Source organism: Manis javanica, chromosome 1 (assembly GCF_040802235.1).
Source record: "Manis javanica isolate MJ-LG chromosome 1, MJ_LKY, whole genome shotgun sequence".
NCBI lineage: Eukaryota > Metazoa > Chordata > Mammalia > Pholidota > Manidae > Manis > Manis javanica.
Window position 1 is genome coordinate 216,935,036 of NC_133156.1, and position 16,179 is coordinate 216,951,214.

A 16,179-nucleotide genomic window follows, 5' to 3' on the forward strand; every position below is an offset into this window, starting at 1 on the left:
CAACAAAGAAAGGAAAGAGTAAAAAGACAAAAGTAAAGGAGTGATTTACCTCTGGTCTTACAACCCCTCTTTTACCCTAAAACCCATTCATGGAGCTGCAGGAAGAGAAGAAAAGTATCAGAAAGAAGGTGAGGAACAATGTGCAAGAACCCCTAGCTGAGAAAGCAGGATCCTCAGGATTCATGGGCGGCAAGACAAGATAGAGGACCAAGAGCCTCTATATATACAGAATTATCAGAGTTACTAGGAAAACCCGCTGGGATCATTCAACAGCAATGCCAGGGATTTCCCCAGACCCTTGCTTTCAATTGAAAGAGTCTCTAGTGAGTTTTAACACAATCAGTTGCAATCAAGAACATAATATTATTTTCTGAAGATAGCAAAACACGTGGTACTTTATTTATTTAGACTGTCATCCAAGAGCAGCAGAAACTTTTCATGATCTCAATGTAATGTGGATTTAATGATACCTTAATAAATATCTTGTGAATCCACAAAGAAAAAATAAATTTGAAAATAAGCCCGAATAAGAATGGAAATGTATCCACCCTTTAACTCATCTATTAAAACTCTGGCAACAGCAATCCTTGCCTCTTCCCTTTCCTTCGTTTTCTGTAGCCAGTCAGTAAGCCCCACTGGTTGTCCCTTTTATAAACTGGAGTCTGCCCCCCTTTTTTTCCAGTCTAGGTCTGTCCTCCTGGATTGTCACGACAGCTGTCTGCTAACTGCTTTCCCAGCGCCCCCTTTCCTCTCTAGTCTGTCTCACACACTGCCATCAGATAAATCTTCCTAAAAAGTTTCTTTTATAAAACTACCCCCACTGAGATCTCTGGCCCCTGTTGCCAACAGGATAGTCTCAACTTGTCAGTCAGATTATCAGAACATGCTGTGATTTTCCCCAGACGACCTCTCCAGCCATCTCTCTCCTGAAGGTCCACTATAGTCTAGAGCTGGACTATTGTACTTCCTATCTCCTAAAGTGCTGCATTCATTCCTGTCACTTCATTTGGTCACATTCCCCATGCCTGAAAGGTTCTCCTGTGTTCCCTCTATCTGCTTTTCAAATTTTAGCTTGAATCCAATATTTCCTCAGAAGTATCTCTGAACCAGGATCATACAACTTGGCTCTGGTGAGATCCTCACAGGACTACACTACACTAGCATCTGGTACAGAGTAAGTGTTCTACAAATATCACCCGTTCTTATTCTTTGTACTTCTCATTTGATATTTACCACATACCATTTACACAGTTAATCAGTTTTTTAAATTACAAGGTATAACATTTTATTTTTAAGCTTATGCTCCTTGAAAACGTTAGTTCACATTTATATTTCTCAATAATACCTAGCACACTGCAATCAATCAGTAAGAATTTATCAGTTGAATTGACCAACAGGCATACTTGCGATTATCATGTAATGAACAAGGATGCAAAACTTCAGTATCAAATAAGGATTTCAAAAAATATTTCTCATTCAATTACATGCTAAATGTTTTCAATAAACTACATTCTGAATTCAAATGGCTCTACTAAGCAATTCTAACTTAAAGATATGACTAGGTAAAGGAAAAAGATAAAGAATAAGGCACAATGTTTCAGTGTGCAGTTGAAGAAAATCTCATGTTTTTGAAAGCAAAATTCTTCACATTAGTCTGATGTACTTACTTTTGTTTTAATCTGATATAGGAAGTAGATAAATTGTTCCAAGCTTCAGCATTCTGAAATGATAAGAGAACGCAGTTATAGACTATTCTCATTTAGGCAAAAGAATTGCTACAACCAAAAATATATAATACTAATTCAAGATGTGCTCTTTATAATGTTCATTTTTAATAAAGCATGTTTAAAGGTGTTATGAGAAAATTAAACAACTTCTATGATTTAGAATAAAAAGTCACAAAATGTCAGGAAAATAATAAAAGGCAAAAAAAGAAGGAAAATAAATTTAATTTTTAACATAAAATAATTTAAAAATTACATTATTTTTGCTTTCTATCCTTTTTCTTAATTATGATAAGAACATCTAACATGACACCTATTCTCTTCACAATTTTTTTTTATTAAGGTATCATTGATACACAATCTTATGAAGGTTTCCCATGAGCAACATTGTGGCTACTACATTCACACACATTATCAAGTTCCCCCCACATACCCATTGCAGTCACTGTCCATCAGCGAAGTAAGATGCTATAGAGTCACTACATGTCTTCTCTGTGCTATATGACCTTCCCTGATAGCCCCCACTTTTGTGTACTATTCATAATACCCCTTAATCTCCCTCTCCCTCTGTCCCTGCATGCCATCCCCACCCCCTTTCCCTTTGGTAACCGCTAGTCCCTTCTTGGAATCTGAGTCTGCTGCTGTTTTGTTCCTTCAGTTTTGCTTTGGTGTTATATTCCACAAATGAGTAAAATCATTTAGTACTTGTCTTTCTCTGCTTGGCTTATTTTACTGAACATAATACCCTCTAGCTCCATCCATGTTGTTGCAAATGGTAGGATTTGTTTTCTTCTTACGGCTGAATAATATTCTGTTATGTATATGTATCACCTTTTCTTTATCCATTCATCTACTAATGGACACTGAGGTTGCTTCCATATCTTGGCTATTGTAAACAGTGCTGTGATAAACATAGGGGTGCATATGTCTTTTTTTTTTTTTTTGAGAGGGCATCTCTCATATTTATTGATCAGATGGTTGTTAACAACAATGAAATTCTGTATAGGGGACTCAATGCACAATCATTAATCAACCCCAAGCCTAATTCTCAACAGTCTCCAATCTTCTGAAGCATAACGAACAAGTTCTTACATGGTGAACAAATTCTTACATAGTGAATAAGTTCTTACATGGTGAACAGTGCAAGGGCAGTCATCACAGAAACTTTTGGTTTTGATCACGCATTATGAACTATAAACAATCAGGTCAAACATGAATATTTGTTTGATTTTTATACTTGATTTATATGTGAATCCCATATTTCTCCCTTATTATTATTTTTTAATAAAATGCTGAAGTGGTAGGTAGATGCAAGATAAAGGTAGAAAACATAGTTTAGTACTGTAAGAGGGCAAATAAAGATGATCAGGTGTGTGCCTATAGACTAAGTATTAATCCAAGCTAGACAAGGGCAACAAAACATCCACGGATGCAGATTTCTCTCAAAACAGGGGGGGTGAGGTTCTAAGCCTCACCTCTGTTGATCCCCAATTTCTCACCTGATGGCCCCCCTGCAACTGTGCCTGTCTTAGGTTGTTCCTCCCTTGAGGAATCTTACCCATCTCTGGCTAACCAGTCATCTTCCGGGGCCATACAGGGAAATGTAAAGTTGGTAAGTGAGAGAGAAGCAATATTGTTTGAAAAGGTTAGCTTTTTACTTCTTTGCAGATTTATGCCCTGTGGCTTTTATGCCCAGTATTTGTCTTGAGGTATCTTTACCACTTGGAAGAATTATGATACTCGGTAATTTCGATATGAGGCACGAATTCTACTAAAGGTTTGTAATTAGGAAGGAAGAAGAAAAGCTATAAAAGTAGCAGATGGAAGGAAACATGGGAAGATTGATTATTTCTTTGACATATCTTCTTGTGGAGTAACATAAGCATGTATAGGTTTTAAACTACTAATTAAATTGTGCACACACATGAACATAATAGGAATACAGCTACGTAACCAAAGCAGACCTACAATTACCAGCCATCTCCAGTGAAACCAAGAAAACCAGTTAGGCATTCTAGGCATTTGTGAAAACTTATCAATGATATGATGGATATTGTCTAACTGAATTTGAATAGTTTGAGAAAAATCAGACAATTTAAAACAACACATTCCTGGGAACTGTTCACATCCCGTATGTTCTTTTAACAGTAGATAGTCTGCAGTCGCAAGATTTTGGAGTGCTGCAACTTGCACTTCTCCTAATTCTTGGTTAAGTTCCGACAGTATAGATCCAGACAAATTTGTTGTTTTACTGTATGCACAGGCCAGCTTAGATATCTCCTTCTTCATTCCAATGGCAAGTCCAGGAACTGGTGGGATGAATGCAGCTACAACTGCAACAGCGCCAGGATCTTTGTTGAAGTTTTTTGATGATCATCTTCTGGAATGACTCTTCCAGGGAATGTTGATGTTGGAAGTTCTTCTTCATATCATATCTTAATTTGTTTTCTGGGTAGCCAAATTAGGCTTTGATCCTCTGTATAAACACAAACAAACCCCTTGCCCACACCTTGACATGCCCCTATATCATTGTGAAGAACCTACTGGAGATCACCACACAGGAACTGCTGTTTTTTTTTTTTTTTAAGAGAAAGGAATATCAGAAAAATGTACTTCCATAGCTGATCATCTGACACCCTTTAAAGGATCAAAATTAAGGATATTTAAAGTATGCATTAATCGTTGATTTACAGTTATTTTTATCCTATCAGGGAGAAATCCCCCTTTTCTTTCTTTTTTTATCTTTAATCTACAATTATATGAAGAATATTTGTTTACTAGGCTCTCCCCTATACCAGGTCCCCCCCACAAACCCCTTTACAGTCACTGTCCATCAGCATAGGAAAATGTTGTAGAATCACTACCTGTCTTCTCTGTGTTGTACAGCCCTCCCTTTTCTCCCACCACACCCATTGTGCATGCTAATCATAATACCCCCTTTATTCTCCCCCCCCCCTTATCCCTCCCTACCCACACATCCTCCCCAGTCCCTTTCCCTTTGGTATCTGTTAGTCCATTCTTGGGTTCTGTGATTCTGCTGCTGTTTTGTTCCTTCAGTTTTTCCTTTGTTCTTATACTCCACAGATGAGTGAAATCATTTGGTATTTCTCTTTCTCCGCTTGGCTTATTTCACTGAGCATAATACCCTCTAATTCCATCCATGTTGTTGCAAATGGTAGGATCTGTTTTCTTCTTATGGCTGAGTAATATTCCATTGTGTGTATGTACCACATCTTCTTTATCCATTCATCTATTGATGGACACTTAGGTTGCTTCCAGTTCTTGGCTATTGTAAATAGTGCTGTGATAAACATAGGGGTGCATCTGTCTTTTTCAAACTTGAATGCTGTGTTCTTAGGGTAAATTCCTAGAAGTGGAATTCCTGGGTCAAATGGTAAGTCTGTTTTGAGCATTCTGAGGAACCTCCATACTGCTTTCCACAATGGTTCAACTAATTTACATTCCCACCAGCAGTGTAGGAGGGTTCCCCTTTCTCCACAGCCTCGCCAACATTTGTTGTTGTTTGTCTTTTGGATGGCAGCCATCCTTACTGGTGTGAGGTGATACCTCACTGTGGTTTTAATTTGCATTTCTCTGATAATTAGCGATGTGGAGCATCTTTTCATGTGTCTGTTGGCCATCTGTATTTCTTTTTTTTTTTTGAGAGGGCATCTCTCATATTTATTGATCAAATGGTTGTTAACAACAATAAAATTCTGTATAGGGGAGTCAATGCTCAATGCACAATCATTAATCCACCCCAAGCCTAATTTTCGTCAGTCTCCAATCTTCTGAAGCATAACGAACAAGTTCTTACATGGTGAACAAGTTCTTACATAGTGAGTAAGTTCTTACATGGTGAACAGTACAAGGGCAGTCATCACAGAAACTTTCGGTTTTGATCACGCACTATGAACTGCATATGTCTTTTTGAATCTGGGATCCTGTATTCTTAGTGTAAATTTCTAGGAGTGGAATTCCTGGGTCAAACGGTATTTTTATTTTTATTTTTATGAGGGACCTCCATATTGCTTTCCACAATAATGGAACTAATTTACATTCCCACCAGCTATATAGGAGGGTTCCCCTTTCTCCACATCTTCACCAGCACTTTTTGTTCCTTGTCTTTTTGATGTTGGCCATCCTAACTGGTGTGAGGTGTTATCTCATAGTGGTTTTAATTTGCATTTCCCAAATAACTAGCAATGTGGAGCATCTTTTCATGCACCTGCTGGCCATATGAATTTCTTCTTTGAAGAAGTGTCTGTTCAGATCCTCTGCCCATTTTTTAATTGGGTTATTTGCTTTTTGGGTGTTGAGGCATGTGAGGTCTTTATATATTTTGGATGTTAACCTCTTACTGGATATGTCATTTACAAATATATGCTCCCATACTGTAGGAAGCCTTCTTGTTCTGCTGATGGGTGTCCTTTGCTGTACAGAAGCTTCTTCGTTTAATGAAATCACATTTGTTCATCTTTGCTTTAGTTTCCCTTGCCCCAGGAGACGTGTTCAGGAAAACGTTGCTCATGTTTATGTCTAAGAGAATTTTGCATATGTTTTCTTCTAAAAGTTTTATGGTTTCATGACTTACATTCAGGTCTTTGATCCATTTCAAGTTTACTTTTGTGTATGGAGTTAGACAGCAATCCAGTTTCATTCTCTTACATGTAGCTGTCCAGTTTTGCCAACACTAGCTGTTGAAATGGCTATAATTTCCCAATTGTATATCCATGTCTCCTTTATTGCATATTAATTGGCCATATATGTGTGGGTTTATATCTGGGCTCTCTATTCTATTCCATTGATCTATGGGTCTGTTCTTGTGCCAGTACCAAATTGTCTTGATTACTGTGACTTTATAGTAGAGCTTGAAGTAGGGGAGCATAATCACCCCAGTTTTATTCTTCTTGGGATTGATTTGGCTACTTGGGGTCTTTTGTGGTTTCATATGAATTTTAGAACTATTTGTTTCAGTTTGTTGAAGAATGCAGTATTATAATAGGGATTGCATTGAATCTGTAGATTGCTTTAGGCAGGATGGCCATTTTGACAATATTAATTCTTCCTATCCATGAGTACAGGATATATTTCCCTTTATTGATGTCCTCTTTAATTTCTCTTGAGTGTGTTATACTTTTCAGAGTATAAGGTCTTTCACCTCTTTGGTTAGATTTATTCCTAGGTATGCTGAATTCATAGAGTAAGTGAAAGTATTCCCTCCTCTTCTACTTTTTGGAAAACTCTAAGGAGGATGGGTATTAGGTCTTCACCAAATGTTTGATAAAATTCAGTGGTGAAGCCATCTGGTACAGGAATTTTGTTCTTAGGTTAGTTTTTTGATTGCCAATTCAATTTCAGTGCTGGTAATTGGTCTGTTCACATTTTCAGTTTCTTCCTGGGTCAGTCTTAGAAGCTTATATTTTTCTAGAAAGTTGTCCTTTTCTTCTAAATTATTCAATTTGTTAGCATATAATTTTTCAAAGTAGGCTCTAATAATTCTTTGTATATCTGTGGTGTCCATAGTGATTTTTCCTTTATCATTCTGATTCTGTTTATGTGTGTGTACACTCTCTTTTTTTCTTGATAAGTCTGGCTAAGGGTTTATCTATTTTGTTTATTTTCTCAAAGAACCATCTCTGGTTTCATTAATTCTTTCTATTGTTTTATTGTTCTCGATATTATTTATTTCTTCTCTGATTTTAATTAGGTCCCTCCTTCTACTGACTTTGGGGCTCATTTGTTCTTGTTTTTCTAATTTCATTAATTGTGAGTTTAGACTGTTTATTTGGCTTTGTTCTTCTTGAGATAAGCCTGTATTGCTATATATTTTCCTCTTTGAACTGCCTTTACTGTATCCCACAGAAGATGGGGTGTTGAGCTGTTTTTCATTTGTCTCCATATATTGCTTGATCTCTGTTTTTATTTGGTCACTGATCCATTGAATATTTAGGAGCATGTTGTTAAGCCTCCATGTGTTTGTGGGCTTTTTGTTTTCTTTGCACAATTTTTGGATTCATACTTTTCTGGTCTGAGAAGTCAGTTGGGAATTTACTGATGCTCTTTTTGTGGCCTAGTATGTGATCTATTATGGAAAATGTTCCATGTGCACTTGAGAAGAATGTGTATCCTGCTGCTTTGAGTGGAGTGTTCTGCAGATGTCTGTTAGGTCCAACTGTTCTAATGTGTTGTTCAGTGCCTTTCTCTCCTTACTTATTTTGTCTAGTTGATCTGTCCTTTGGAGTGAGTGATGTGTTGAAGTCTCCTAAAATGAATGCACTGCATTCTATTTCCCCCTTTAATTCTGTTATTATTTGTTTCACATAAGTAGGTGCTCCTATGTTGGGTGTAGATATTTATAGTGGTTCTATCCTCTTGTTGGACTGACTCCTTTATCATTATGGAATGTCCTTCTTTGTCTTGTAACTTTGTTTTTAAGTCTATTCTGTCTGATAGAAGTACTGCAACTCCTGCTTTTTTCTTCCTATTAGTTGCATGAAATAGCTTTTTCCTTCCCTTTTAGTCTGTGTATGTCTTTGGGTTTGAAGTGAGTCTCTTGTAGGCAGCACATAGATGAGTCTTTTTTTTTTAATCTATTCTGTAACTCTGTTTTTTGATTGGTGCATTCAGTCCATTTACATTTAGGGTGATATTGATAGATATGAACTTATTGCCACTGCAGGCTTCAGATTCGTGGTTACCAAAGGTTCAAGAGTAGCTTCTTTACTATCTTAACAGTCTAACTTAACTTGCTTATTATACTATCACAAACACAATCTAAAGGTTCTTTCTTTTCTTCTTCCTCTTCCACTCTTTATATGTTAGGTATCATATTCTGTACTCTCTGTGTATCCCTTGACTGACCTGCCGATTTAATTTTGTATTTTCTTAATAATTAATTGGTCTACTTCCCATACTCTGGTTTTATTTTCTCTGTTGACAGCTATTTAGCCTTAGGAGCACTTCCATCTAGAGCAGTCCCTTTAAAATACACTGCAGAGATGGTTTGTGGGCAGTAAGTTCCCTCAACTTTTGCTCACCTGGAAATTGTTTAATTCCTCTGTCTTATTTAAATGATAATCTTGCTGGGCAGAGTATTCTTGGCTGGAGACCCTTCTGTTTCATTGCATTTAATGTATCATGCCATTCCCTTATGGATTGTAAGGTTTCTCCTGAGAAGTCTGATGATAACCTGATGAGATTTCCTTTGTAGGTGATCTTTTTTCTCTCCCTGGCTGCTTTTAATATTCTGTTCTTGTTCTTGATCTTTACCATTTTAATTATTGTATGTCTTGGTGTTGTCTTCCTTGGGTCCCTGTGTTGGGAGATCTGTGCACTTTTACAGCCTGAGAGACTATTTCCTTTCCCAGACTGGGGAAGTTTTCAACAATTATTTCCTCAAAGAGACTTTCTATCCCTTTTTCTCCCTCTTTTACTTCTGATACCCCTATAATGCTAATATTCAGATTCTGGTCTGAGAAGTCAGATGGGAATTTACTGATGCTCTTTTTGTGGCCTAGTATGTGATCTATTATGGAAAATGTTCCATGTGCACTTGAGAAGTGTGTTTGGAGTGGTCACAGAGTTGTGTTATTATTCTTTCATTCCTAGAGATCCTTTTTTCTGTCTCCGTGCCTTTTTTTTTTGTATGTCTGTTCTCTAGTTACTATTCCATTTATCATTTCCTCTACCTCTTAGTCTGCTTTTAAATTTCTCCATTATATGTTCCATTTCAGATACTGTATTTTGCAAAGTTTCTATCTCTTCCTTGAAGGACTCCCTGAGATCTTGAATATTTTTCTGTAGCTCTGTGAGCATGTTTATTTTTTGCTTTGAAATCTTCATCAAGAAGATTGCTAATTTCAGTTTCACTGAGCTCTCTGGTGTGAGGGATTTTGGATTGAACAGGTTCTTTTGCTGCTTCATATTCCTACTGAATAATGTGGAATAATATCTTTGTGTTGGCTGCACCCTCTAGAGCTCAGGAGCTCTATTCTCTGGAGCTGCCCAGCCCATAGAGCAATGGTGGGGGTTGCAGGTGAGCAGTGCTAGTGTCCGCCAGGAGGAAAGAGCTCTTTCCTGCTTCCCAGCTGCAGTGCCTGTCTCCACTGCCAGGGCCAGTGGTCCAAGTGTGCAGGAAGCAGCCTCTGCATTACGCTCCTATAGCTGCTGTAGGTAGGGCTGCCCTCTGGCTGGCCTGGTGCAATGGCTAGGGCAGCAGGTTTGGAGCCAGTGCTGGCCTGGAGGAAAGAGTGCAAGGCTATGTATCATGGTGGGGTCTTGGAGCTGTGTTGACAGCCAGTTGGATGGAGCATCTGAAGCTCCTGAACGTTCCCAACATTGTGAACTGAGTGCGCCAGGACGATTTTGTCCACCTGGCCTTTCCCCTGAGCGGCAAGCTCTGTGTAATCCTTGCTCCTTTTAGCAGCCCTCTCACTGTTGGGAAATCTTTCAAAGTGCCTGCCTTTCTTTTGTCCCAGAGTGGCCTGCTGTGGGTACCTGTTTTCTACAAGAGGCTGGAATCTCAGTTTCTCCAAGTATTCCACCTGTCTTTGCTTTCCAACCCCTCTAATCTCCAGATCACCATGTAATGTGGGTTCATGCTCCAGCAATAGACCTCCAGGGGTGGGTATTTAGCAGTCTGGGGCTTTTACTCCCTCCCCACTCCATTTCTCTTCTGCCCGCCAGTGAACTGGGGTGGGGGGAGGGCTTGCATCCCTCAGGATCACAGTTTTGCTATTCTACCCTTTTCTGTAAGGTCTTCTCTTTTCCCCACATGTAAGCCATCTGTTGTAGTCTTCTTTCTGGTTATTCTTTCAGGATTAGTTGTATTTTTGTGTTACATGTGGTTTAGGGAGGAAATTTCTGCCTCACTTCTCACATAGCCATCTTTGTCCCCCAGTTGTCTCTTCACAAGTTTTTAAATGCACAATACAGTATTATTAACCATAAGCACAGTGCTGTACAGATCTCTGGAACTTACTCATATTGCCTAACTAAAACTATATACCCACCGGAATTGCTGTTCTGAACTACAGTACAGCTTAAATAACTTAGGGAATATCAAAGAGCTGCAATAAGGAAAGAAGACCAAACAAACTTACATCAGGTTCTAGAGTCACACAACGCTGAAAAGCCTTCGCTGAACCTCCATAGTCTTCCAAGGCCAAATAGGCACAGCCAAGGGAAAACCATACTCCAAGCTGCAAAGACCAAAAGCCCAAGTCATTCAGACACATAAAGACATTTATAGGATATAATCTGTAAAGTATTTAAGATACTATCAACAAACACACTATTATAAAGAGTGTTGAGCTATATAATAAACATTTGTTTTGCATTCTATATTACTTTAAATGTAGGAAATTTGAAAATGGAGATGAATTTTTACATATAATTTTTATTTATGAAATTGCAATATCATTGCAGATCTTCTGCTGAAAAAGACCATTCTTTGTGTTAACCAAACTCCATAAATGCAATAGAGAGCAATGTTTATAAGCCCTAATATTATAACCATCATATTAATGTAATATTTCTTACTGAGCATCAACTATGTAAGAAGTATACAAAGAAGTATCAGCAGATTCACAATTGATGAATTCATTACAAACTTGAGAAGTTTTTGCTTTCATCTCCAAATTAGACCACAAGTACTTGTGCAGTTTGACCAAGAGCCAACTGTACTAGCACGTATCTGGCTTAGGCCTATCTGAAAATAATTTAGAAAAAGTAGGCTCAGAATCTGGATTTCCAAATAGTTATTCAAAATGGAAAGCCTGACTTAAGTCAGTAAGACGTGTAAACAAAGAGAATTCGAAAACAGGTACATTAAGAAGTAGCTATTGAAATTACAAAAGAATTCTTTACATCATAGGGTTTCCTTAAAATTCAATAGCCTCTATTAAAAGGGAGATAAAACTGATAAAAATTCAATGAAATTAGTCAGAAATGCAGCTATTACAAGTCAAGTTTGCTTTTCTTTCAGATACAGTTAGTAAAGCCAGCAGTAGAATGCTGTCTACTTTCTCACTGACTTCCAGTACAAAGGCAGTCAGCCAGCAGATAGATTTGGTTGAACACTTTAGGGTGGGAAAGGAAATGAGGGCTCTGTTATCTGTCCAAAGCCTTTCACAGAGGCAGAGTAGGAGGCTGCCCCTACTTCCGTCGTGCTCATACTATCCCCCCCAAACTTGTTCTATATGGCTAGTTGAGGTCTGAAAGTTCTTTAAACAGATAAAAAAAATTTAGCCAATAATTAGAGCTTAGAAAGCAAACATCCTTGGGCATTTTAACACTTCACCTTGAATTCACAAAAGGCAATAAATACTCCTATCTGGAGCCTTTATGGGGAACAGATTTTAGTTAGAGGATAGGTAATGGCTAGAAAGGGAGTGAGTGTGTTTGATGTGGGAGGAGAAGCAGAGCTACTAGAGTGAAGCAAAGTTAGAGGCTCACTTTTCTGAATCAAGGGACTTCCAGCAACTTAATTAGCTCATTACACCTTGCTTCTGTCCAGTTATTTATAAAATCAAGTGAAAAGAGCTCAAAAGCACCAAACTACTCTCACCAAACATTCTGAGAGGCCTAAAGTCTGACTAACTTATAAAACAATCTCTCTAATTTCTAATCAAGTTGAAAATTTCAAAATTTGTGTATTATATTTCACCAATTATAAAGTATACTTTTTCCCCACCACTTAACACTCTGAAACAGATGCATCTTAATAACAATAGCTTGTCAAAGTTTTATCTGCAGCATTTTATTTTCTACACAAGGTAGCACTTAAAATAAACCTAGCCCTTACAATTGATGGCATCTTATATCTGATGAATTAAGGTAGCACGTTTACTTGGAATGAGGGATACCTCACTCTGGCACTAAATCAAAAACAATGAGAAATGCCTCCAAATTTCTAAAAAATGCATGTGACTGGATCGTTTTCTGCATCAAAAAGAATAAACTTCCCCAAAAGTATTTCAGTTATTATAAAAAACAGTGAGAGCAAATTTAAGATGTAAATACTTTTATTTTCAATCCACCTGAAAAGACAAAGGTTACGAGTTTTCCAAGTTAGCAATTATCTTGTAGCTCTAAGACAAGCTGGTGATGAGATTATTATTTATCTTTAAGTTTTCAAAGCAAGTCAATGTTTTGTAACCAGTGTCTTAAAACCAAAATAAATTTAATGAAAATCAGGCAGGTGGCTTAATTTAATACACAATACCTGTTTGTCTTTTCTTTTTATGCTCTTCATCATTTGTGCTGTTTGAACAATTTGCATCTGAAGGACAAAAGGACAATTCTAGGAACATAAACTGCTAGTAGATTTTCATCTATTGATAACTCATAATTATGATGAAAGATGACTTGCATATACCCACCCTATTCTTTGAAATCATAAAATGGCTTTAAAACAAAACAAAACAAAACAGAACACTATGAACTTCTAATTGCTTGTGGCTAACCTGCTAAACCATAAATAATGCATTCATACCCTGCTTCTCAACTGAGGTCCTTACAATATGAGGACTCAGGAGAATATTTAGTGCCTCTTTTACTTTTTTCATTTTAAACTATTATTATCAATAGTGACTGGTATCTTTGTTTAGAATGGTCATGCTCTTAAGAAAAGAACATTACAGAAGCAAAAATCAAACGAAGCTTAAAAAGAAAAAAAACCCTCACAATTCCCTAAGTTAGAGTTGTATATGTTTGAGTACCAAAGATCTTTATCGTCTAGTCCATGCTATCAGATAGAAATGTAATGCTATCCTCATGTTTTCTAGTAGCCTCATTTAAAAAGTAAAAAGACACGGGTGAATTTATTTTAAAAAACATTTCATTTAACGTTACACACCCAAAATATTACCATTTCAACATGTTATCAATATACAAAATTATTGATACGTTTTATTCATTTTTTTCATACTAAATATTTGAAATCTGATGTGTATCTGACACATACAGCACACCCCAACTTTGACTAGCCACATTTCAAGTGCTCAACTTCACATGCAGCTAGGAACCACCATACTGGCCAGCAGGGTTCTACATGACTTCTCTGAAACATAGACACAGACCCTAGCAGATCTGCATCCCTCCCTTCTTGCTCCAATAAGAAAACTAGCTTCTCTGGCTGAGACACTCCCCTGGGCTCCTAACTGCATTCTCAGCTGCCCCTTTCTATACAATTGTAACCAGAATGACCAGCACTTAATGAACAATTACTATGTGTGCCAAGCACTGATCTACGAGCTTTCCACGCATTACCTCATTTACTCCTCAAAACAGCCTTGCAAAGTAGTAAATATCACCCTCCTTAGGGAGATGAGGGTGGGCCATGGAGTCAGTCAGGGACGGAGGAGAGATTCAACCCAGTCAGTGTGACTCCAAAGCTCATGTCTTCTCCACGTGCCCACACTGCCTCCACTGCACTGTTCTACCCACACACGACCATGATTCATAGCAATACCTCCTTGTCACTGATAATGAGAGAGGGAAAAACAGTGCAGTTACCCTGTGCTGAGAAAACCCAGTTCAATTTTTTAACAACTAGGTCATACCTACTTTTCCCCGCAAAAGCTCTCTAAGTAGGCAAGCAGGCAAAGAGGAAGCAGGAGGATGGATGACCACGTTTAGTTGGGAAGGAAGAGCTTTATAAAGGCAAACTCTCATCAAAGGGACTGGGCAAGCATGGAGAAAGACAACCAGCTCTGAGAGAGGCTCCAGCTGAGATTTCTGCAAAGCTGTATTTCCAGGGCAATTCCGACAAAGGCAGGCTGCTTACAGGTAGGGCAATGGTCTTCAGGAGCTGACAGTCTAGCTGTTTTCTCTAAAGGAAACAATACAGAAGCACAAAAGCAGGCCAACGATTTATTTTTGAAGGTGATGATATATGTACTTAAAGAATGGTTTTAAATTGTTAAATTAACAAAGAACAAGAATGGTTGAGGACATGGTCTCTCTGAATTTTCCTCACAAACCTTCTCACAGAAACATTAGAAAAGAGGGCAAAAATAGATGGCTGGGATTCAGGAGGTTCTGAGCAATTGTATGACAGTGGCCTTGTCACTTAACCTCTGAGTCTCAGTTTCCCAATTGTTCCGTGGGGGATTGGATTAGATGAAAATTCCAAGGTTCCTTCAGACCCCAGATACTGAACGTCCTAAGGTAACAGGGTTCAAAGGTGCATTAGTGCCATCTCGTGGCAAAATAAGCACACTGATGATACAAATTGAATAGAAGTAGCAGTTCTGAGGAGCCTACGAGGCAATCAATCATTTCAGAGGCCTAAGAAATCAAGTCAAAAGAGGCTGAGAGGAAAAACAAGGCCTAGAATTTCCTTAAAGCCACAATGGCTCCTGTTGTACAATATGCATGATGAAGAGAATGACTGCAATACTTATCCACCTCAGGAATTAAAATAGAAATTAAACAGTAAACTACTCTAAGGTTGACAAAGACTAAGCACCACTAGACAAGGGGCATGGTTACTTTTACAATTAAAAAGTCTGTTTTTACAAGGGTATTTATAAGCACAGCTGGATTGTGGTCCACTTGCTTATATTTACAATTTTCTTTCTTAAATTGAGGCTACTACTCAAATTTCCTTCCTATACTCAAGGTTTTTGCAGAATGAAGAATAACCAGTAGCTTCACACTTTTTGCTCCTTATACAATTGACTGTCTAAATTTTTCGGATGTCACGTAACTTTAACATGTTATAACTGAATCCTTAAACGAAGCTGTACAGTCCATTCTCTCCTTTCTACATCCCTGACTCATTCCCATGACCTCACATGCAGATAAGTTGTTGAATGTGGTTTCATTAAACAGGAAATGACCTAAGCCAAATCCAAGAATGGTATCAGTGTTCTTTGGTAGGAGCTTTTCCTAAAGTGATGCTTTGTGCTCATATTTTTTAAAATATGCATCATGAACCCTTTCTTAACCAAATTTCTCATTTACTAACTACTAAATTCACCTCCCTAAGGAAAACACAAGTCTTAACCTGTCAGCTTCTCTCTTTAAAGGGAAAATTCCCTCTATTTCAGTGTCTTCCTTTAAACAGCAGGATCAGCTAAATTTTATACATACTTTTTTCTAATACATTATATTCATACTAGATATATAGTCTTATATATCTTATTATATATCTCGTTTTATACACACACACATACACACACCCACTCAAGATAAGCTACTAATTGTTTGATGCCTCCTTTTATTCCTGCCCTAGATTTAGCTATCCCTTGTTCTTAAATGTGCCTACTCTTCAAAGAGAATTCACAATGTGAGGTAATACAGGTGTTTATGTGTCATCTGCATGTGAGACTCTCCTGGTAGATATTTATTTCCCTATTTTTAGGCTACAGATAATGGGACAATTTTACACCACCAATACTACCACACTGCAATAGGCAGGACAGAAACTACCACCATGTAACATCCA

General features: G+C 37.8%; 1 protein-coding gene across 5 annotated transcripts in view; it reads right to left on the reverse strand.

The window, feature by feature from the left end:
* TTC27 (tetratricopeptide repeat domain 27) overlaps window positions 1-16,179 on the reverse strand; it is a 179,702-nt gene that overhangs the window by 29,886 nt on the left and 133,637 nt on the right. For 3 of the 5 annotated variants that reach the window (XM_073214488.1, XM_073214494.1, XM_073214474.1), the window contains 3 exons: window positions 12,952-13,008; window positions 10,829-10,927; window positions 1,668-1,720 (listed from right to left, as the gene is read on the reverse strand). In XM_073214488.1, the coding sequence (XP_073070589.1) occupies window positions 1,668-1,720; window positions 10,829-10,927; window positions 12,952-13,008 (209 nt within the window). The remainder of the gene's footprint in view (window positions 1-1,667; window positions 1,721-10,828; window positions 10,928-12,951; window positions 13,009-16,179) is intronic. The other 2 variants (XM_073214504.1, XM_073214485.1) reach the window with 1 other exon arrangement.